Source organism: Microchirus variegatus, assembly GCF_963457635.1.
Source record: "Microchirus variegatus genome assembly, chromosome: 5".
NCBI classification, from domain to species: domain Eukaryota; kingdom Metazoa; phylum Chordata; class Actinopteri; order Pleuronectiformes; family Soleidae; genus Microchirus; species Microchirus variegatus.
This window is the reverse complement of record NC_139806.1, coordinates 17,080,543-17,104,415: the sequence shown is the minus strand read 5'-3', so window position 1 is coordinate 17,104,415 and position 23,873 is coordinate 17,080,543. Positions and strand designations below refer to the sequence as shown.

The following is a 23,873-nucleotide window of genomic DNA, read 5'->3' as shown; positions in this document are numbered from 1 at the left end:
TTACTAATATAATATTGTCCCTGGTGTCACCCATGGACATGTTTTGAAGGTTATATTTCGCCATGAACAAACATTTGTGGAGAGAAAATCAGATGAAACGTCTTTTTATAAAAAAAAAAAAAAAAAGGCACCTTCTTTCATGAACGTAAACAGCTGGGTTTGAACTGCAGTACAGTAAATAGGAGTGTGCATGAATGTGTGATGTGCACTGAATTGAGAGTGTGTGGGTGCGTGTGTGTTAACCACAAGAGGAAACTTATGTTAGAAAAATAGTTCTGTCTTTTGCTCTGTGCATAAAAGTAAAATTAATGCAAAATATTTAGATATTTGAGTAATTCAGCACCCGTCTACTTGTTCATGTTGTTTTCTGTTTTGTTATCCTTCCTTTTTTTATTAGGATGTTGCCATGGTAATTTCACTGCCTAATGTTTTTCCTTTATTATTATTACATGTTTTACTTTGATATGCAAATTTAAATAAGTTAATACAAATAAACCTGGTGCCAAATGTCTATTTGTTTTTCTTATGTGCTTGCTTTAATGTAATGTACTTTATTTCTATAGCCCTTTACAACAACCCGCTGTTGACCAAAGTGCTTTCCAAAATAAAAGCATGACAGATACACGGCATTAAAAGCAGACAGTAAGAACAAATTCATGAAACATAAATTGAAGCATGAAAATACCAAATAAAACACAAGAATAAGCAAAGTTATATTTATGGAAAAAAAGAATATTTTCTTTACATTTTGTGGAATTTTATGGTACTCAAAAATGCAACAGAGAACAGTTGAGAATAATTGTTATGCCTGGGCCTGGGGGTAACCTGAGCGTAACATAAAAGCCCTTTCTCCCACATCCCAGAGACCAAAAGTTGCAGTCCAACAAATATATTTTAAACAAATGGTAGTTTAAAACTTCAGGGTGAGCAAGGCCAAAATAACAAACTACATCTCTATCAACAGAAAAAACAAAATTACCATTATTACAAAAATAAATAGTGAAAGAAAATACAGAACTCTTACCTGCCTCCCTAACATAAAACAGGAGGGGGGAAAAACAAAATGGCTACCCACCCCACCCCTACATCTCCAGCAGCTTTTGGCCAATCAGCATCTCCACTCACCACCTGCAAAAATCAAGGGAAGACACAACATAACAGGAGCAGCACCTCCCTCTGTCAGGGAGGATTAACTACATAAACACACCCAAAATACACATGATCATGACAATAAACAGGAAAAAAAATTCATATTCAGATTTAATGGAGAGGTTTTCAGCACGGTCGGCTGCTTCAACAACAGTGTTTTGTCAGTGAGTCTTAAGTGACTGTGTCTCCAAAGAAAGCCATTATCAGAAATGGAAAATGTGATTTTAAAATAAGAGATATTTGCATTTTGTCCGACAGAGTTGACTGACTTTTACCTCATTCTCAACAGTAGGTGGTGGTGTGGCACTAGTGGCTTCACTGGCATTTACAGGAAAAAAAAGACATGACAAGTCAGATCATATCATTGCACACTATAGTCCACATCTGCATGGAAACGGCAAAAAACTATATTTTTCTTTGCCGTTGTCAAAAAAGATGTTTTCAGGAAATAATTCCGTCCACACGGAACCAAAACACTGTCGTACATTAATGGCCTTAACTGTCTGTAAATGAATCACAGTTTTTGACTGGTATATTCAAAGTGATCTCCACAATCATCACCATCAACAGCTCTTGAAATTTCATTGTCAGCATCTGAAACCAGGAAACCTTCAGATACCACACATTAAATTCACATTAAATCTTCTGTTTAGATCTGTTAGATCTGTTGTCACAAGGTGCGGTGAATATTCAAACAATGATGGAAGTTCGACTCAGAGGAAATATACACCACAATCTTACAGAGAAGATCTTGTGAGAGATGTGAGCCAGCACTGCAATTTCCTCAATTTGATTTGATTTCATAACTGATTTAGTGAAGGCTTCACTTGTAAAAATAAAAGTTAACTTTAAAAAATGTTCACTTCAAAGCTGTGACTACAACCTACAGAGGCGTAGCATGAATGTACAAATATTAAAAGTAATTAATAACTATTGCAGATTATGAACAGTTTGTGTCTTTGTGTTTTTTAATTTTCAGCCAATTGTACATTTGATGTTGACTAAAATGACTTTTAGTCACCCAAAGGAATAATTGTGATTAATCAACTGATCATCATTCCCATGCAATGTCAAAAAGCGAATACATTTTGCCCGTCACACTTTCTTAGAGTGCTCTAAGGTCCCTGTTTTATTCGACACACAGTCTCGAAGAATGTCCGAAATCTGAAAACACACGCATGGCGTGTGGCGTGACTCAGGAAGTGGTGATGAAACAACAAAGGTAGCGAAAGCAGAAGTGCGTCTGCCACTGATAGTCTGGCAGACACTGTCAAAACAGTAACAGGAGAGGCTGACGTCTATGATGTGAAGACGTGATCACATTTCACACTTTCTTTCCCCCTGTCAAGAATTCAGCACCAGGTGGGACTTTTTTAATTGTTGCTTTAAAATTCTAATGAGCTGAATGTAAGTGTAGTTATGTGTTTTACACTTTAAATGCAAAATAAATTAAATTAAAATAAATCATTTTATATCTATTTAATTATCATCACGCAGTCCAGTAGACTTTTTATGACTTTTTATGAAAATGTAGATCACAGTAAAACACCTCAGAGATACTGCATTAGTTTGTATTACAAATCTTTTAGCACAATTTTTTTGTTATTAATTATCGACTAGTCATTAAACAATAAAGTCAAGACTGTCTATGTGAAATATGCAGAGAGTGAAAACACTGTATAGCTGCAGGTGTCTAATCTGACGCATCGAAAGTTGATTGTGCTTCTTTTTTCCAAACATGACCATTTTCTAATAACAATACAGATCTGAGTCATTACTTCTAGATTTAAAAAAAAACAACAACAACATTGTGATTTAACTTCATTCTCTGAGTAATTGCCTGTGGCCTTCGCATGAGAAAGCTGACACAAAAGCAGCTCTTGCTCCCACACACACACACACACACACACACACACACACACACACACACCTAATAGGTTTCATAGGGTTTGGTACACGGTGTATCTGAGCTCTGTTTCTGTGTGAAGTGCATTGACAGGAAACTAAGCTTCTTCTCACACACGTTTGAGCTTGACGTTGAAATTGCGACAGAAATGTTCAAATCAAATCTCTTTTCTTGCAGTGCCACCATGACAGCCAACTGTTCATTCGACGGAGTAGACCACCTGATGAAATATCTGGAGCTGGTCATCTACATACCAATATTCATCTTTGGTCTGATCCTGAATGTTGTTGCTCTTTTGGTGTTCTGTGTCTTTCTGCAAAAACGGACCGAGTCGACCACTTACATGACCAGCTTGGCTCTAATGGACCTGCTCCTCCTCTTCCCTCTTCCCTTCAAAATGCACGCCGCCAATCACCTGTGGTCTGCAAAGCTCCAGACTCTCTGTTCAGTCTTGGAAAGCCTGTACTTTGTTGGTATATATGGTAGCATCTACACAATCATGTGTATAGCCGTGGACCGATGGGTTGCCATCCGTCACCCTTTCAAAGCCAAGCAGCTGCGTTCACCCACAGCTGCTCTGGTGACCTGTGTGGGGGTGTGGGTGCTGGTGTTGGCCGTGCTCTCACCAGTCATCTACCGCTTCAGGGAGAACGGACCCACAGACTTCCACTGCTTTCACAGGTTTTCAGAGAAGGGCTGGAGCCCTCCGGTGATCATCTCTCTGCAGGTGTTTGGGTTCCTGCTGCCTGCACTGGTGGTGGTTTACTGTTCCGTTCAGACCATCTGGGCGCTGCAGCAGTCTGGGCAGCACAGCCCTCAGAGCCGCGCCTGTGTGAAGATCATCTACAGCAGCCTGAGTGCCTTCCTGGTGCCATTCACACCGAGCCACCTCGCTATCTTCCTGCAGTTCCTGGTAAGAGAAACTACACCATTTTGAAGTCTGGGTGTTAAACTCATTATAGTTCCGGGGCTACATACAGTGCAATTTGATCTCAAGTGGGCCAGACCATCCAAATATTTCCCTTTGTTCTACATTCATTTAAACATATTTAAATAACCTATAATGTCTTGGCAAAAACAAGTGCAATTTCAACAATTATAAGCCTAAGTTGACCATTTACACGTGTGCATTACAACGTACAGATCACAGTCGATCTACGAAGGCATAACATGCACTACCGTTCAAAAGTTTGGGGTCACCTATACAATTTTTTTGTGTTTTACATTAAAAGTCACACTTTTATTTATCAAAAGAGTTGCAAAGTGAATAGAAAATATAGTCAAGACATTGACAAGATTAGAAATGATGATTTATATTCTAAATAATAATTTTGCCCTTTAAACTTTGCTTTCGTCAGAGAACCAGCAAAACTGTAGCTGTGCTAACATCATTGCACAATGGTTTTCAAGGGTTTTCTAATCATTTAATAGCCTTCTAACTAAGAACACTGCAGAGATGGTTGCTGCAAATGGGCCTCTAAACACCTATGTACATATTTCATTAAAAAACATACGTTTGCAGCTAGAATAGTCGTTTACCACATTAACAATGTGTAGAGTGCTTTTCCTTCAAAAATAAGGACCTTTCTAAGTGACCCCAAACTTTTGAACGGTAGTGTATTTATATACACAGGTATCTGAACAGGCCGCACATTTGACACCCCTGGTCGAGTGTGTAACATTTATAAGGGATTATTGGCAGAAACTGAATGTACTAATACGTATGTTTGTGTATGTTTTAGTTTTAATGACCTTAGATCAAGCCTTTTGTATGTACTTTAGGTAACGACCTCACTTTATGGAGGCCCGACAATGCGTGTTTCTACATCAGTCTGAACGGACAATCCAACCAGAAAGTGTGTTTCATGTTTTGAAGTTGGAGAACAAATATCATTTATGACACACAAACGGTTCTGCTTCCCTGGCACGCTTTGGAGAGGGAGGGCTGAGCAGAGTCTTCTGTTTGTTACAGTTCTTTCTAATCCAGTCACGGCCTCACAGACAAAAGGAGGACGTGTGAATGGCTGCAGAGAGATCTGTGGGTCTGGTGGACTAGAAATGAATGTGTTCTGAATGTACACTACCGTTCAAAAGTTTGGGGTCACTTAGAAATGTCCTTATTTTTTGAAGGAAAATATTTTTTCTCCAATGAACATAACATTAAATGAATCAGAAATATACTCTATACATTGTTAATGGGGTAAACGACTATTCTAGCTGCAAACGTCTGGTTTATAATGGAATATGTACATAGGTGTATAGAGGCCTATTTACAGTGTTCTAATGGTTCATTGTGTTTGCTAATCGCGTTAGAAGGCTATTGGATGATTAGAAAACCCTTGTACAACAGCTGAAAAAAGTTTGTCTTGACTATATTTTCTATTAATTTTTCCAACTCTTTTGATGAATAAAAGTGTGACTTTTAATGGAAAACACAAAAATTGTGTAGGTAATGCCAAACTTTTGAACGGTAGTGTATGCCAGACAGATCCTACACACACAAATTATAATGTTGACAACACTGGAGAAATTATCCCGCCCCCCTAAAAAAAGAGAGGATAGTTTATTAATGTACCTCTAACCCTTCATTATTCCAGGTACACCAAGAAGTCATCCAGAACTGTGGTTCTAAGACCGGGATCAGCCTGTTCATACAGGTCGCCATGTGTTTGTCAAATATCACTTGCTGTCTGGACGCTCTGTGCTACTACTTCATCGCACATGAGGTGAGGAGCACCAAAGACACCTTCAGGAGGTCAGTGATCAGCCAAAAACGAGCCACCTTCAGCACGTCAGAGCTTTGAACAGAGGACTCAAGAGGACTGTTCTCCGTTAAATTAAACAAGATCTGGCTGCGTGGGTGTTAAGCAGGTCAGTGAAACTAAAGAAGAGTCAGAGTACGTTCAGTGGTTGATGAGAAAAGCGTGCCATGCAGGATACAGTAGGTGGCAGAGAGCTGTGAGAACGGCAAAGACAGAAGACGATTTGGTCCAGAGACAGGAAGCCAGTCTCCATCTTGTTTTCTTTTCTTTTTCTTGTGTGAAATGCAAGAATATAATCAGCCACTTCATATCGGGGACCAGACTGATTCGAAAGATACCTTTAAGAGACACAACTAATAATAAAGAAAGAAATGTATATATACTGTATGTAAATGTCCTTGTATGTTGATCAAATCAAACAAATCCCACAAACACTGACATCAATCAGTTGTGGGTTTCAAATACATTGAATACAGGTAGAGTACATATAACAAATCATAATAGCTCTGATATGAACGACAAGGCAACTAAAGGCAGCTGACAGCAGTTTTAGAGTTAGAAACTGACTGCATTGTTTCTAATGCGTCCTTAGTTAAAAGGTCTTAACAGTAACTGCGTTGTAAATAAATAAATGATGGCATTAAATATGTAAAAAGAAAATGTAACGTATACCTTTTTGACGTTGTTATTTTTTTTTTTTTAAATAACTTCATACGTGTGCAATGGTGTGTAAGGTGTAATGAAAGTTGTAATAAAGCTCTGTTAATTCATTGTTTTTTTACGATAGTACTGTAAAACCAGTCAAATATTGCCTCCTAAAACCAGCCGCGGGACATTGCGGGAAACTGTCAGGTTTCAATTCACATCGATTATTTGTGTCTTGATACTTTCATTTTTGCACTGGCATTACTTTTTTTTGCACTGATATTTGTTTTGTTCCAGTTTCTATTACATTTCTCTTTCTCTGGTCTTTAGTACAAAGATGATGTAAATGTACATTTGAGTATTTATGTGGGCAGGAGGATGCTGTGTATGCTTTTGTATATGGCTGACTTTGTATAATGTCTGTTATGCACACTTTGATACACTGATACCACTGTATTTTTCAAGGCATTAATCAGCCATATTAATGCCGGACCACATAGAATGGTTGAGGTGATGTGTATTACTTTGACCACAATACAGCTATGAGGAAGTTCACAAAGAAAAGAGTCTGTTACGGATTAACGCACACACGCCAAGAATAAAGATTGATTATTTATTCTTAAAGCAGCAAGATATTACAAGAAAGATCAACTGTACAGCGAAATATGTTATCCAAGTCTTTGATGTACGAGCACATCATCACAGCTCTCCACAGAGACTTCGTATCGTTCCGTGATGCACATTAAAAAAAGACATCTTTGATTCAAGTTGGGACAAATCAACGTCGTATGACAGGAAAGAAAGAAACGGGAAGTGGTGAGAGCTAATGACGACAGACAAATCCAAGTAAAAGAGAAGGAAGAAATGTTGAGCCTTTGATATAATCTACAGTGAGTGATCTAGACTATAAATATTCTTTCTACACATTTCATATATGACACTATGTTTAGTGACTGCAGATTTTGGTTCCTCTCGTCTCCTCTGAAGCACTGCTACTAATTACAGTCTAAAGCCATTCATATCCAAAGAGTAGGGAAGTGTATAAGAGACATAACGGAATGATCTTTCACAAAACAGGTTAATTTCAGATAAAAATCTATGCATGTAACAATAGGAAATCTAAAAGAAAATCAATGTACAGTCGATATTGCTTAGGAACAATCAAAAATTATATACACCATTCAGTAATGATTACAAACCAGCAAAGAAACATCTGAACTACATGAGGTATGTTTGCCATTTTCTGACATCCCAACAAAAAAAAAAAAAAGAATTAAAGAAACAACAAAGACACAAATATGCACAGGAGTGCACAGTGCAAGCAGCTTCCAAGTAGCAAGTCCGTCACCCACAGAGCACTGGGTTATCAAATGATGGAAATGTCACTAACCAACAAACATTTACATGAAGTTGCTTCTTGCATAACATGACAAGCTACAGGTGTATTCAATCACATTAAGAATCCAAATACACAGACCAAACTAACTGGGAATTTTAAAAAAGGACAAAAGACAAAAAAAAATAAAATAATTGAAACTGAAACTGCTGGACAAACACTTGCTCTTAAAGTGCAGTTTAAAGACTAAATAATTCAAGAGGTAAGATTTGGAATTGCCTTCAGCATTGGATGGCTTTGATTTCCGTCTCAGATTTAGAGCCTGTTGCAGATGACGGTGTCAACCACAAACGTGTTCTCGAGGTGACGAATGCTGTGGCACCTCTTCGTCTCACGCCTCTCAATACCTGGAAGAGAAGGCACGAAATCTGTTCAGTACTGAAACTCAAAAAGGGCTTGCAGTTGCAGTTGCACTCGCGTCCTTCGAATCACATGTGCAGTTGCCATGCCTACGCTGTGAGTCAGCACAAGTGATTCCCTGGAATCACATCCTTATATGTACTGGGAGGTGGGAAGTCCGCTGCATCATTCTGTCACACACGCCAATCAAAGGCAGCAGCTCAAGTGATATGGCTCATGCACATCACCACCACCACCACCTCCACAGTGTGTGGACGGCACTACAAGTGACTCACAGAGCAGGAAGTTCCCTGGCTGTGCCCACACACACACACACGCGCGCGCATGGACGCAGACAAGAATACCAGGCTGTTATGTGGAATCTAAACTGCAAGTATTCACCAGGAAATCCCTATTTGGTGATTTTTTTGTTGTTGTTTTCTACATCGTCACTCTCACTTTGTTCCCTATGACGCACTGAAGGAACGATTTCCCTTCTTGAGGACACACATGTCACAATAACGCTGTGTTTGGACCAAACGGTACAGAATAGTTCAGAGTAAAAGCCTGTTTCCACCACAGGATGGCTGTGTAGGCTGTGTAGGCATCGCACCATTGTAATCTCAATAAAGTTTCACTTGAAGGAAGAAGAACACAGTGTTTTCTGCAATCTGCCCATCATTTTATTTGATTTTATTATAGCAAAATACTATAATTTCTAATTGGCCTGATTTCATTTATTTTATTATTAGCAGCGACAGCTAAATGTAGCAGTTAATTTCTTAAAAAATACAAAAAGTTATGCACCACTGTCCCACTGGACTCAAAAAATGTATCATTCCATTTTAAAAGTGTAACTTTTAAAATGTTACAGAATATTTGTGTTATTCTTCCAGTCCTGTTTTTCGCACAGAAGTGACAATCAAAAACCAAATGTGTTTAACCTAACTGTACCACTTGGCTGAAATGTAGTTTCACATGACTTAACATTTCATACTTTACTTAACATACATAGCTCATCTTTTAAGCCTCTAATACTGCCTGAATAGGCCAGAATAGGAACTGCACTTACGTCGGTGCTGGCTGCGTCGTCTGAGGCGGTACGTTTCTTTGCCGTAGCAGAGTCTGTGGATGAACGGGCCCAACTGCCTCATGTTCCTCACCCTCCCCGTCACCATCATCTCCTCGTGAATGATGTAAGTCTGAGGAAGGTACGTGCCTCTCTGTGGAAAGAGATACACGTGAATCACTCAATTGAACACTGGAGGCAGGAAGATCAGAACATGCTGTCCTCTTTCTTTCTCTCTCTCGCTCACAAACAGTCATTTGACTCTAGCTCAGTGCCTCACCTTGACATTGACGAGCAGCTCCCACAGGTTACGCGGAGGCATCACCAAGGTCGTGTTCAGCTCAGTGATGTAGCATTTGTCTAAAGCGATGTCGTGATAAGCTGTGAGGCCCTAGGACAAATAAAAAAATGAAACAATTAAAACCAAAGATAATAAAGCATTTCAATACATCAAGAGGAAAATGGTAAAAGAGGAAAGCAGTCAATTTAAAAATGACTTACTCTGTGAAAGTCGTGGATGATATCAGCAGGATCGCTGCCTCCAAAGTGTGGCACGGGTACGCTGATCTGCTCGTAGTTGTCATCCAGGTAGATGCCGACGTTCTCCTCCAGCTCTTGTCTGTTCCTCAGCGGAGCGTACACAGAGTCCTCGTAGACCACCCGACAGTGGAACAAGCTGTCTTCAGGCATCTGCTAATGGGACACAGAGGACACCAGTTAGCACAGGTCAACAGCTTTTTTTACATTTTCTGCTGATTATAGAAGGAGTGATGTACAATGAACTGACCTGAGGTATAAAGTAGTAGCGATAGACGTAGACTGAAGCCAGCACCAGCCCTGACAGGAAAACCACCAGGCCAAAGGTGAGGCAGCACAGGCCTGTTGGAAATGGCTTCTTGGTCCGGAAAGGAAGAACCAGGTGCTCCTGTGAAGAAATAAAACTGTCTGGTTAGAGGACAGGTCAGGACAAATAAAGGATGCAGTATAAAAAAAATACTTTGCTGTCACATCCAGTCAACAATTCACCTTTAAATAATATAGTAATCCCTTTTTTATGTTTCATTTATCTTGTTTTATTGTCACTTATTGTCTACCACATTATTTTACTGCTGTTGCAAGTGAATTTCCGCAGTGTGGGACCGTTCTATGATGGAGGATCAGTGTATGTTATGTCCTCTCACACCGTCACGTTGTCACGTCCTAACAGAGTTAATTCTGACGACAGGCGTTAGCCAGGTCATTATTCAAGCAGGGAGATCTTGCAGACGTAGGACGTACTGGGATGATGCATGCCAGATGCTCACCCACAAACTCTCAATCAATCTGCTGCCTCTCTCTCTCTCCCCCCGTGCAACGGGTTGCTATGGAGACCGGAAGCAGGGAGAGCAGATTGTGCCAAGCTGTGACGAAGACACTGGCACGAGGACGTCTGGGTCTATTCTTGGAGGCCTACTTCCACACTCCATATTTGCAGTTGGTTCTCTCGCGCCCTGAGACTGAGGCAAAATGAGCACAGCTACGTGGAGCCGGAGTCCCTCGGCAGAGGCGTTCGTATTAATAGATCTACACACATTGGCTCTGACGGCGAGCCTTCTGCCGCAGCCAATGGAAATAGACGCGGCCTCTGAGTTCATGTGTTACATGTACGCTGACGCAACAGGTGAAGAAACATGTAAGGATGCGTCAACAAGTTTTAATCTACAAAGTGTTGGGAGGGGATGAGGCACAGACAGGCAAACATCAATTATGTGCCAGAAATCTAATGATGATATATAACTCCTGGGAAGTAGTCCAGAAAACAGGCTTCTTATAATTCTTACAATCTACTATCGTTATTTTTTAGAACACATTTTCATTCTGTCCAGAATGTGACAACAATGGTTGTTGTCTGTGACTGAGGATTAGAGTATGAAGAGACCCTGTTAATCTGCCATGGAGCAGCTTAGGTTAAGAGCATCAGATGATCACTTCCTCTTTCTGAACCCCTATTTTTTAACACAACTCTGCTCCTCTTGAGTAAAGGAAAACATACAATTGGAGTATTTATCCATGTTCTTGTTCATTTAGACGAGCTCTTTTCCAAATGCCTATTTTGAGAAAGGATAAAAAGCTAATCTGCCTTCCGGGACATATCCACTATTTTTATAAAACACAGTAATCCTGGATTATCTCCTCTCTCTCTCTCTCTCTCTCTCTCTCTCTCTCTCATACAGGAGGTAGCCTCTTAGGCGCAGCCTGCAGGGTTCATGGGGTATAACACCTTGTGACGTCACCAAGTGCTGCAGTTGCTGCTGCATCAGACAGCTCTGTTGTTCTTACTAATAAAACGGTGGAGAAGGAAGATTAGAGCTATTTTAACTCCCACAGATTAAAAAGAATAAGAGCTTGTACGTTTTAAATATTCAATAGTTTTATTTGCCACATGCATCGTTAGACTCAGAGTGAAATGTAACCCTGAGTCGCTCTAAGACTGTAAACATAGAAGAATATAAAGAAATATAAAGGAGAAATATGTGTTAAGAAACTATATTGAATAGTCTAGTATGTACAGACTATAAAAATGTAAGTATCTACAAATACATACTAAGTAATAAATATCTAAACTCTGGGTGGTGTTTATATTTCCTGCTGAAGGGACACACACACACACACAGTGTGCCCTTCCAGAGGAAAAGAAGGTGATGTAATGTCAACATCCCCAGGCTGGACTAGGGTGGTCAGCCCGTTTCCTTGTTGTGCGTTTGTGTTTTATATTTATGCTGCACCAACAAAAAGCAGGATATTTAATACACCTCAGAATGACTTGTGATTTTCAGCAACGAAGCTCTAGACGTTTGAAGACAAGAGTCACTGAACAACCACATCCCTGCACCTGTGCACCTTCATGACACTTGATTTTGACATTAATAAATAGCGAGTCAATATCAATAACTATCATGTTAAATATTGATGAACGTTGTGGAGATCAGTTCAGTGAAGCTTTAAACTACTATTTAAATATTCAGAGTGAACAAATATTGTTATTATACCTGCGTAATACATTATACATTACATTATATTGATATAGTCTTCAGTTATGTTGCTATTATTGCCCTGCCCACATTGAAATTATACCCACGTTGCATTTAAAGGATTTGCACATATGCAAATATATTATATACAAAAAACATACGTATGTAGATATCCTGCAGATGTCCATACAGTTCGTAATTATTTGCATGTTAATACCCACGACTAGCAATAAACAGATTCAGATTATTCAGACTAGATGCATGACAAACATAGTAATAATTCAAGCAGGTCATAATGGAACAGTTGAAGAAGTGGAGACTGCAGCACAACACCACAATGACACACACACAACAGACTCCATATAAAGGAAAACAAAGAGAGCAAACTCACGTGAGCCTGAGGCACAATGATCTTGTCTTCTTCTGTCTCTTTCTCGCGCTTCTGCGCCGACACTGGCTGGAACGTGATCTTCACCATTTTGTTTGTTTGTTTGCTTTTTCCCTTTCTTTCAACGTGTGTTCGCTTTGTGAAGGATTTCTTTGCAGTTCGCTGCTTTTCTTCCACCAGGCCGTGAGGACGGTTTTATAGCGGCGGAGCTCCCTCGCCCCCGGATCACAGTGACCTCACAAAAGCGTCTTCTCTGACGAACAGTCCCTGTGTGGGTCTGAAGGAAAAGCCGCCCCGCCGCTATCAAAATAAGAGCTCCCGTCTGATTTGACGCTTTAAATCTATCATGGCTCACAGTTTGTGCGCTTTTTGTCAAACAAATACATTGAATTCAATTCAAATGCATATGCTCGAGTGTTAAACGTGGTCTAGTACATGGAATCATGACGATGTGCTACATTTTGGTTGTGCTAGGATAGGATAGGCTTTTATTTTGAAGGCAAATGCCAGATATGGTAGTGCTTTCCGTATTTTATTAAAAGCTGCATCGCCTTTTCTCAAACGTGTCAGAGTTCTCAACATTATCATCCGGAAATGTTCCAGACTCTCAGACTGCAATAAAGTTAGCACTGGGTCACTAGTACTTTAATACTGCTTATTCTTTAAATATTAGTGCATAAATATGTTATGTGTCATTAAAGGTCCATTGTGCAACGTTTAGGATGGTTGAGTGGCAGAAAAGTGAATATGCTGCCCATAAAGCGGTAGATAATGGATGGAAGTGTGTGTACAAATGTGTAATTGCTTTGATATTAAAATTCCGTAGTCCTATAATAAGCCATTTGTCAGTAAAGTGCTGCCATTTTGTGCTGCCATGTTATTACAGCAGCCCGATTGGTCAAAGCAACCGGAGCAAAGTTACTTATAATATAAAGCAGAAGCTTACTACAAAAATTAAGACCAATTTTGATATGCAAAGGCTCTGATAAGCCTTTGTTGCATTGTTTCATATAGACTGAGTTTCCTCAGTGAAACTTCAGGAAGAGAGAATATACCCAACACCCACCAGGGGGAAAATTCTTTTAAGCAGAAGTCTATTGGAAAATGAGCTTACTTCTCACTTGATTTATAACATCAGTGAACATAGACAGGATAGACTTACTCTCTAGATTTCAGGTCTTCTTCAATAGAACATTTGAACATATTATGTCATACTCAAAATCATATATTATATAAGTGGACCAATAGGAGCCTGCTTGCAGGTGACACCTCAAAATGTCAACCGATTACTGGCCAAACTGCAATTCTGGAGGCCTCATGGGAATTTAGATTATTATGGGTGACTCACAACCACATGCCACTAGCATTATGTCAGTAATCTGACATTGAGGACACTTGAGAGTGAAGTACTTGAAAAGAGGCTCTACACTTCCAATTCGCTTTCTCTTTACAGAGGTGGTGGATCGGCCTCTTCTTCATAGGTGGATTGATGGCTCACACTCAACCATGAAATAGGCCTGGCTGACTAATGTGAGAATTGGCGAACATGTTGCCTAAAGTGGTGAGCACTCAATCAAAGGCAATGTTTAGCAATTACATTAAAGAACAAACACTTTGACTAATTAACTGACACTTCACGTCAGTTTTATTAGTCATTTAATCTGCAGGACTTGTTTGTTGTTTTTCAGTGACAACATTAAATGTGCTGTTTTATGTATATTACTGTACAATACATATTTATTTATATAGTGAAACCATTGTGTTGATCCTTATTGGGTGCAATATTGCCAAGGACACCAAAGTGGACATGGCTGGCCCTGGTGTATCTGTATCTGTACCATTACAAGGGTGTCCTGTGCAGACAAGATATTATATTATTTTACCATTATCTTATTATTAAACAAATCTATACCTGACACTGAAAACTGTGCTTTTCCTCTCCATCAGACAGAACATTTTAGCATCTCTCTTGAGCAGCATAAAATACCTCCTACCACAAAGAGAGGGTGAAATTTCACAACACAGTGACTCAACAGGGATACGTTTGGATACAGACCAATGTGTATGTGTATGAGATTTTCAACCATCCTAATCAAGTCCTGCACCTCACCTGTAGTTAAACTAACATTATATGTCATGCTCGTGTATTTGTGTGCACCTACTATTACCAAAACACAACCTGTCTATCCAATAATCTCTCCACAGATTACACAAACGCATAATAACAATTTAGATGCAAAGCAATTAACCCTGCCATGTTTCAAACTCACTTGAGAAATCAACAGTTTACAACAGTGTTTTTCTACCACACTATTCACACTACTGTGCCGAGGGGAATTTTCCAATTGGGTCCACGACGGGTAGAGTAATACTCCTCCATGTCAGTAGTGGTCTATAAATTAGTCACACTACATGATAATAACAATGCCAACACAGACAACAACAGTGATGCATGATAAACATGATCAGTGATGAGAACATGAACGTGGATCAGAAGTACGACAGCAATGGATAGATATTTGGAAAGGAAAAATGCAGACTCTGACCTGGGTTACTGGTCAAAATTCTTACCCAGATGAGATGATTCCTGGTACAAGTGATGTGAAATACCTTTATTATGCAGACGTGTTGATTGTGTTTCTATAAAATAAGACTATCATCACTTTCATGGACTTAAAGGTGCATTATGTAATAAATCTAAAGCAACTGGCCATAAAATCCTCCTAATATGTCACAGAGACTCAGGAATAATGTTCATATAACAAACTGAACTCGCCAACAACAACAGTACAGACAAAATATTTGCATTAAAAAAAATATATTTTGCAGACTGCAAATCATGTTTATGTTTTGAAATCAAGTTTGCCATGTGGCGCCACCTACCGCAGTCTACCAATCACTGCAGCCAGTAGAGTCTCAGCTGCCGAGCAACCACGGGTTGCCAGTTACGTCAGAAAACGAAACCAAAAAGACATTGTTATTTTGAATTAGAATGTAGTAACCGTTTTTGGCCACATTCTTACATATGGCACCTTTAATGGACTCTAGCAGTGAAAACTAAAATCAGATTCAAATTGACACTTTCATATGCGTCTACACCAGGCGTGTCCAAAGTCAGATTTTGTACAACCTGCAACTTCGGCTTTATAATGTATTTTTTATGGTCTGGAACAGAGTAGGATAGAAAATGGGCTTCACTCACTTGTCATCCCCATAATTCAGCTGGTAAGGAGTTGGTCTTTAAAACCAGAGTCCTGGGATTGTAATCCAGCTGTGACAGACAGACACATACATTAATTTTTATTATCTCCAAATGTGAAAGCAAGGTGATTTTTTTAAATGTGCTCACTCCTGTGTGGCATAGAGTTGGTTCCATTGCAATTTAAAATCACAATTGTGATAATTAAATTAAAATGTATTATAAAACAGTGCATTTGTATGTAACATTTACTGTTAAAAAAAAAGGTCTGCAGGGACCACTGGCCCCCGGAAATCTTCACATTATCAAATCTGGCCCCCCAGAAAACCGATTGAGGTCACTTCCGCCTGACAGTGTAAACGAAGCCTTTGGGAGCAGAAGCTGAACCACTGTTGTTTGGCGGGTGCGAGCGTTGCGCGCCCACGAGGTGTGTGTGTCCTGCTGTCGTTGCCAGTTCACCTATTCACATGTAAATGAGCCGTCGTTTAAACCTCGTACTTGCCCCCTCCTCTGATCAGTGTGTGTGTGTGTGTGAGAGCCATCTGTCTCCACCAACGAGTTGTAACGGCTCTCTGGATTAAAACACCGCCAGTATCCACCACCAGCCTCAGTCCAGTCCAGTCCGGCAGCAGCCAGTGGGCTTCAGGCAGCAGCTCGAACAACAACATGGCCCCCACGCGTAACAACACGCACGGAATGGATGTAAACGAGAATAATCACTACAGTGGCGTGAAGACTGACAGAAAGGTGAGGACTTGTGTGACTAATTCATGTTTAACTTTTAACTCTCGCTGAAACTGACTCCTCCGCCCTCACGTGTGTGTGTAGATGAGGAAACCTCTGGTGGAGAAGAAAAGAAGAGCTCGCATCAATGAAAGTTTACAAGAACTGCGAGTTCTCATCGCGGACGCAGACGTAAGACTTTACGTGGCGTCATTTAAAATAAATAAATCAACTATCTTAATTTTGGCCCGCTTGGGTTGCCAGTTCCTGCTCCTCCTCCTTGTGTTTGGCTTAGCTCTTTTTGTGTGTGCTTGTCTTTCTTTTTGTGCAGTTGCAATCAAAGATGGAGAATGCTGAGGTTCTAGAGATGACAGTCAAACGGGTGGAGAGCATTCTGAAAAACCGGGATCAAGGTAATAACCAGACATGGGCTCAGTTCACAAGGGAATATTTCACTTTCCCCCTGATTATAATGTAGCACTAAATTTCTGCTGACCCACTTATTTTTACGTTAATATATAATACTCCAGCCTCAGGTGTGTGATACAGCTCAGCCAATCACAATGTTTTTGTTTTTTGGAGCATTTTTGAAGCCAAAGTGTAAATGTGAATACAATTCAACAAATAAAAGTACATTTAAAAGCTTGTACATTTTGCTGCTCTGTAAAAATGGAAATGGCGAACAAGAGGAGATGGAACATGGAAACCACAACATCCATCAACTTAGTGCAAGAAGTAAAGAATCAGAAACTATTTGTTGTTGTTGTTAACATTCTCATGGACTTTATGTCTTCATAGAGGTGAATGCTGTGAACCGGGAGGCGTGTGAGCGCTTTGCAGCCGGCTACATCCAGTGCATGCACGACGTGCACACGTTTGTGTCCAGCTGCCCTGGGATTGATCCGACAGAAGCGGCCGAGCTGCTGAACCACCTCCTGGAGAGCATGCCCTTAAACGACGAGGAGCGTCTGCGGGTGATGTTGCCAGACGCCGTGGCGGACTACCCCAGAAGCAACAGCACTTGGTCGTTGTCCGAGAGCATGTCCCCAGCCCCGTCCACCACCTCCACCGATGACCTCTGCTCCGACCTGGACGAGACTGACTCGGAGCAAAGCCACATTTCTTCTTCAGAGGAGGCCGATGGCCAGGATGTTCTCGCCTACTTACCTTCTCTAACTTACTCTAAATCTGTGTGGAGACCCTGGTAGACCGTCTGAAAAGAAGCTGTGTGTTTTAGCCTGGAGTAGCTGATTTAAATGTTTGTGTTAGGATGTTGTTTAGGCTTCGCTGCAGGAAACTGCAAAAATTGTTGTAAGGAAAGTTGAAAAGCTCTTTGTAGAATTATTCTGCATCTACAATTACTAAACTAAAACATATTTAATAAATAAAGTATGTAATTAACGTTGCATTGGAGAAGATAGGGTCTTCATTTGGAAATGTATTGGCCTTATATGGGCCTGCCTTCTGTGAAGGGGGTAAATGCATATGTAAATATTTACTTGTTGAATAGCATTGGGTTGTATAGGAGTTAGACGTCCCACTAGGATTGCATTGTTAGCTGTGTGTAAATTATTTTCTGATGTAGCCGTTTTAATTATACATGTGTATTGGCCGTTGTAGTCAGCAACTGCATCCAGTTTCCTCAGGTTTCAACTTTTCATTAAATATCACTTTCGACAAACTGCCTTGTTTTCCGCTCTTTATTTGTTCAATAGCCCTCATTTCGCACAAAAGGCTCCCACAGAACCACCCACCCAGAGCTGTTTTCAGCATATTAGTTATTACTCTGCAATTGTAGGCCATTTGTGTGCAGTGTCTCGCTAAGAACCCTTAGCACGTCGTAGACGTTTGTGAGGTGTGAAATGAGTAATCCACTCGCTCCTTATATAGGCCTGGTTGAAGACCTGATGAGTGGGATTTATAACTTCAGCTCCTCCAGTTTTAAAATAACACTAGCACATAACTTGCTCAGTCATGACTCTGGGCTCTTAAACAATAGTTCCACCACTTTCTATTTTTGTATTATATTGTGTGTTATTTTTATTAAACTACACTACGTGGGACTTCCATGCAGAGGAATCAAAATAGGTCATTGTTTGCTGAATACTACAGAGCTTATGGTTAATCAAATGTCTGCATGAGGGGGGCCGAGGAGACCCTTTGCTAATTCACAGAGGCACCACAGAGGTCCGTAGACGTGACCTCTGTGGGCCTGGTGACAGCCACAGACACTGATCTGCCTCTGCGCCGTCAGCTCCCACAGACACAAACGAATACGAAAAGACAGAACAATAGATCTCCAGTGAAATAACTCGTCTGGTGTTCCTGTGATGTTCACACCAAGTGTAATTTCTTACACTCTCCGTGGTCAATAAACACCCCATAAACACTGAGAGGGATCTTTGTTGAAATGACAGGAAAAAAAGGATTAACACAGTGAGCCTAAGCCTGTGGTTATTAGTAAAACGTTTCCTGGGAAGCAACTAAGAACATCAAGTGCTGTCACTTACAGTTCAAAGTACTTGATAGAAGAAAAAAGGCTGCTACCTGATCAAATTCTAATACTTTATTCTTCACCTTGATCTTATAAAGTGTACTGGTCAGTTCCTTAAGATAAAACATATTTAATAGCTGTAGTTAATACAGTTCTTTAAGACGTTTGTAATCATTCATCAACTGCAGCTAACGCCTGAAGATGAAAATGACCTGAATGACTAAGAACCATCACACAGTACTGCTTACATGTGTTCTATATTTAAATGGTCTTCGGAACAGCGCCTTCTAAAAGAAAAAGAAAGAAAAAAAACTATTTAGCTCTGTTAAAAGAAACATATTATATCATTGTAAATCCAGAAGCTATTTAGAAGACTCAAGCAAACAAATTAAAAGAATGATCGTTATGATTGTAGTTTTGAGGTTTTGACACATTGACTTTGCTGTTCACTGTGATATCCATGATTAAGCCTGAGACCCTGAGACCCTGACACTCGCTCTCAATAACAATAATGAGGGGGGGGGGGGGGCATAAAAACAGCTTAAATCTATGCCATGAATATGTTTGCCACATTTGAAGAGGAAGTTTGTAAAAGGCTTACTGTCCTACACCAAAGGTCTATAGAGAAAAATCAGTGGTTTTAGCTCACATGGAGACACGAGCTACTGGTCTGCTGCTGCAAATGACATGATTAAAAAGATAACATATTTTACAACTCCTGTGATCCATTATGTAAAATTGTCTCTACATATTTTGGTGAGGGGTTAAGATTTTTTTTTTTTTTTTACCCTTTCCTTTTTTCAAGGAAAGGGTATCTAGTAGCAAAAAAAAAAAAATAGAAGCTCTTTATTTAGCAGTTAAACCTGTTTTCCCGTTCTGTCCTTGTTGTGACCTAGGTTATTAGTGAGAGCTGGTGCCAGTCTGCTCATGAAAATGGCAGCGCACTCAGTCGTGACCTCTGTGAAGTCAGTGTTGATAGTGTGTCCATACCCCATACAACCACACCTACAAAAAAAACAGAACTATCCCTTTAATCCGTGATGATGAACTAGATTGGTTCAAATGAAGCAGAAATCTGTGGAATTGTTCACGGTTAATATTCAAATTGGAAATGTACAATGTCACAGCAGCAAAGACAGTAAAGATAAAAGGTAATACATAACAAATGTGCATTTTAACATCTGTGAATGTACAATATTGAAAGATATTGATCAACGAGGCTATAAAAGGTAAAAAATAGAATGTAAATTATAGACATTAAGTGACCAGATTATTTTTAAATGTTAATCATCTGCAATTAACATTCTTTTACTAATATATAATATTTTATGCTGCATTTTAGTCTCTTGTTTAACTTTGTTTTTGTTCTTAACACTTTATTATGTTATGTTCAAATTGTCAGTACAAATACTTTGTTACTGTACCCAAGTACAAAATTCACATATCTGTACTTTGCTTTGTTATTTATTTATTATATTTCTGGCAACTTTTACTTTTACTCCACTCCATTTAAATCTAACTATCTTTGTTACTTTAGTTACTACCAAATAAAATCAGAAGAAGAAGAGTTGGTAATGGTCTGTATTTATAAAGAGTTTTTCTAGTCTTGATGAACTGCTTTACACTATAGATTAAATATTCACACATCTTTTATACCCATTCACACTCTTGCAACATGGGGTTAAGTGTCTTGCTCAAGAACACACTAGCAGAGGCAGGAATTGAACCCACAACCTCTCAGCTGAAACACAACTCACCCGACCCCTGACCTATACCATGGCTCTATCCTGACCTCTAAAACCTTAAGCACATTTTATATCACAAATTACTTTTATTATTTATTACTTGATACTTAAGTACACTAAACGTCAAATACTTTAAGACTTTTACTTAAGTAATATTGTTCAAAAAAGTGACTTCAACTTCTTCCAAAGTCATTTTCTGCTACTTTTACTGAATTATCCCTTTAAGGTACTTTATACAAGACTGCAAATTGTAAATGTTCATGTTTCCAAACAAATGTTTTTATGTGTCAGAAATGAGGTTAAGGTAAGGGATAAATCCTTGTTAGACCTGCGTCTAAATGTGCGTGTGTTACTAACGTTGTGGGGACCTAAACTGTTTACACAGTCACATATGGGGACTTGTCTGCTTTGTGGGGACAAAAAGCAAGTCCCCACAATGTTAATAACTAAATGTTTTGAGGTTAGGGGTATGAGGGTATGGTTAGGGTAAGGTAGTCAATGCAATGTCCCCTGAAGTTATGAAAACCTCACATGTGTGTGTGTGTGTGTGGTGACCATACCGGATTTTCAGGTTCCTGTAGGTGTGAATGGTCTCCACAGGAGCGCAGCTTGTAAACGTTCACACCTCGGCTTTGACTTTGGAAGAAGGAGGAGAAGGAGGAGAAGGACCAGCAGCGTATGTAGATGTGAGAGCAGCTCTTTGATCAGAGCCGTCCGTCCGTCTGTCTGTGGTCATCATGTCATTTACATCAGGAAGGTGAATGTCAACCTTTGGCTAATTAAGAGCACCGCAGCAGCTGCTGTTAATTAGGATAAAACAGCACGAGGCTGCGCGGTAGCTTTTTAAGGCAGTGAAACCAGCGACATTATACTTCTGCGTCGTGGTGACGGTTACGCACTGCAATTTCCCGCCCGATCAGTAGGGGTCGCTACGCAAGGTTGTTGTGCGTTTGGCTACAGTGAGCAATGGCGCCCGAGAGAGAAATACTTTTGTTGTTGTTGAAACAGTGGCCATGTCTCACTTTTCTGTCACGGAACGCAGTTTTAAGATGATTTGAGGCGAGAAATTGGCTAACCCTAACCCTTACCCATGTGCTGTGTGTGTTAAGATATAACGTATTTACAGTTTGGCAGCAACGTTGTCGGCGGTGATTAGCTCCGCCTCTGTGGACGCTCGGTGCGCACTGTGAGCCTGCACAGAGCAGCGTAGCTCGGCCTGTCCTGAGGACCAATCGCGGCTCTTGCCGTCTCCGTTGTCCCTTGACGGAATATTTCGTGCAGTCGGAGACGAAGCAGAGGCTCCCCGACAAAGCACTTTACACTTTAAGCAGTATACTCGAGTATAAATTGGTATAACTCGTATACTGGTCACAAGAAATGACGTCACAGCAGCAAAAACACACTTAAGACAGACAACACACAACAAGCAATGGTTAAAGACTGGTAAAACAGTCAATGTGCGTTATGTACAAGACAAATTTATGGGCATTATGAATGAAGTCTAGAGAATATTGCACGTTGCAGGTAGATGCAGAGAAATATAGTGTATGTCTATGAAGTCTTGCCTTAAATTAAATGTATATTCTTGCAACATGTTATTTTGTTTTTAGCAACTTATCTTACTATCTCACTTTCATTGATGTTATGTATTTAATCTCCTAGAATGTTTTCCATTTTAAAGCATATTAGTTACTCTTCACTTGTATTCCTATTTATTATTTATATTTATTTGTAATGTTGGTGTCTTCTTATATACAAACTGGTTATTAGCATTTAATCAGCTCCTTCCCTCTCTAATGATCTACTTTGTGTGCATGAATTAGGTGACTGTGTTTGTTGTGGTAAAGTTTATTTCTGTGCTTTAAGTGCTGTGCAAAAATACAAAAGACAATTCAGTTACAACAAGGCATCCTGTTCAAATAGAGCTGAAAGTGAGATGAGGTGATTGTCTGTGTGTCTGTCTTGAGAGAAACCTGTCAAAAATAATAACCATAACATGCTTCACTGTCAATTAGGCAATATTTTATTGTCAGGGAATGTGACAAACATAAGAGAATAATCTCAATTAAAAAAAAAAAACAGAGGGGGAGGAACAAAATAACAAAAACAAAAAGGTGCCTTGTTGTCAGTAAAGACAAATATTCCAGTGTCTTTTTTCTCAAAATTACAGCATGAGCTTCAACTTTTAAGAGGTCACAAAATAATAATAATAATTTAGTACAAAAAAATGTTAAAAAAAAATTAAGTGAAAAAAAAGTGCTGAGGTTTAAAAGCCAGATTTCTGGCATAGATTTTTCGTCTCCTTTTTAATCCGATGTATTTTAGTGTTGTGGTTTCAGAGTGAAGGCTCCATACTGTCACCTGGTCTCTTTATACCCGTGCAATAACCCTAAAGTCTTCACATGTGAAGTGAGCACACATTTGTTCTCATTCATCAATGACCTTCACAGGATGCTCGTCTCCATATTTATGAGGTGGCAACATCAGACAGTTCACAAGTGACATGTGGCTCACTTTTAAACGTTTAAAACATCAAAATTCCCTCCAGGGATCCTGTTGTTTATTACACAAATAACATTTGGAAAAAAAAACCCTTACTAATAATCTTGCTTTTGAAGCTGGGTTTTCTGTCATAACTTAAAAAAATATACATGTATGTCTAACACACACAGAGTTAGTTATTGTAAGTAAAAAAAAAAAAAGAATACAGTGTATATAAGTCACAGATTGTCAGAAACATTCACAAAAGCCGCATCATTTAAATAAATGAGAGGCATCTGCAGTAAGTACAGGGTCAGGAAACAAATGCAACATCCAGTGGTGCAATGAGAATGATATGAATCATTTCAATAACAAATGTTACTTCATTCAGAAATGATGTGACTTGATGACCTGTGTCACACCTGTCAGTCTTTTTGTGACTCAGTGTCACCATATGTATATACACATATGTATATGTGTATACAGTTCAATAAATAAATTAGTTTTTCTGCAGTCTGCCTATAATACTTCAATTATACATGGTATTTTTTGAATGCAGGACTGTG

General features: G+C 39.5%; 3 protein-coding genes across 3 annotated transcripts; 2 read left to right on the top strand and 1 right to left on the bottom strand.

Annotated features, from left to right (window-relative positions):
* Positions 1-3,239: 3,239 nt before the first annotated feature.
* On the top strand, positions 3,240-5,859 carry LOC310927471 (G-protein coupled receptor 55; the record flags this gene model as incomplete). The annotated part of the gene is made up of 2 exons (XM_083889766.1): positions 3,240-3,968; positions 5,653-5,859. The coding sequence occupies 2 exons, from the start codon at positions 3,240-3,242 to the stop codon at positions 5,857-5,859; spliced, it is 936 nt and encodes a 311-aa protein (XP_083745892.1).
* A 2,242-nt stretch (positions 5,860-8,101) lies between these two features.
* itm2cb (integral membrane protein 2Cb) lies at positions 8,102-12,785 on the bottom strand. Its single transcript, XM_083890283.1, has 6 exons — positions 12,669-12,785; positions 10,054-10,191; positions 9,768-9,959; positions 9,547-9,657; positions 9,270-9,420; positions 8,102-8,205 (listed from the first exon to the last, which is right to left on the bottom strand). The coding sequence occupies exons 1-6, from the start codon at positions 12,753-12,755 to the stop codon at positions 8,114-8,116; spliced, it is 771 nt and encodes a 256-aa protein (XP_083746409.1). The 5' UTR covers positions 12,756-12,785; the 3' UTR covers positions 8,102-8,113.
* A 3,670-nt stretch (positions 12,786-16,455) lies between these two features.
* On the top strand, positions 16,456-18,120 carry hes6 (hes family bHLH transcription factor 6). The gene is made up of 4 exons (XM_083889974.1): positions 16,456-16,611; positions 16,693-16,779; positions 16,919-17,000; positions 17,386-18,120. Exons 1-4 carry the CDS (start codon positions 16,531-16,533, stop codon positions 17,793-17,795), a joined length of 660 nt encoding a protein of 219 aa, XP_083746100.1. The 5' UTR covers positions 16,456-16,530; the 3' UTR covers positions 17,796-18,120.
* The last annotated feature ends 5,753 nt before the right edge of the window (positions 18,121-23,873 follow it).

Bases quoted from the DNA above. Each gene is read 5' to 3' on its own strand.
- hes6 (XM_083889974.1), top strand. From the start codon at position 16,531: ATGGCCCCCACGCGTAACAACACGCACGGAATGGATGTAAACGAGAAT. The intron at 16,780-16,918 runs GTAAGACTTTAC...CTTTTTGTGCAG, and splicing joins TTCTCATCGCGGACGCAGAC to TTGCAATCAAAGATGGAGAA. The intron at 17,001-17,385 runs GTAATAACCAGA...ATGTCTTCATAG, and splicing joins TCTGAAAAACCGGGATCAAG to AGGTGAATGCTGTGAACCGG.
- itm2cb (XM_083890283.1), bottom strand. From the start codon at position 12,755: ATGGTGAAGATCACGTTCCAGCCAGTGTCGGCGCAGAAGCGCGAGAAA. The intron at 9,658-9,767 runs GTAAGTCATTTT...TATTTGTCCTAG, and splicing joins TCATCCACGACTTTCACAGA to GGCCTCACAGCTTATCACGA. The intron at 8,206-9,269 runs GTAAGTGCAGTT...CTTCTCTTCCAG, and splicing joins ACGACGCAGCCAGCACCGAC to GTATTGAGAGGCGTGAGACG.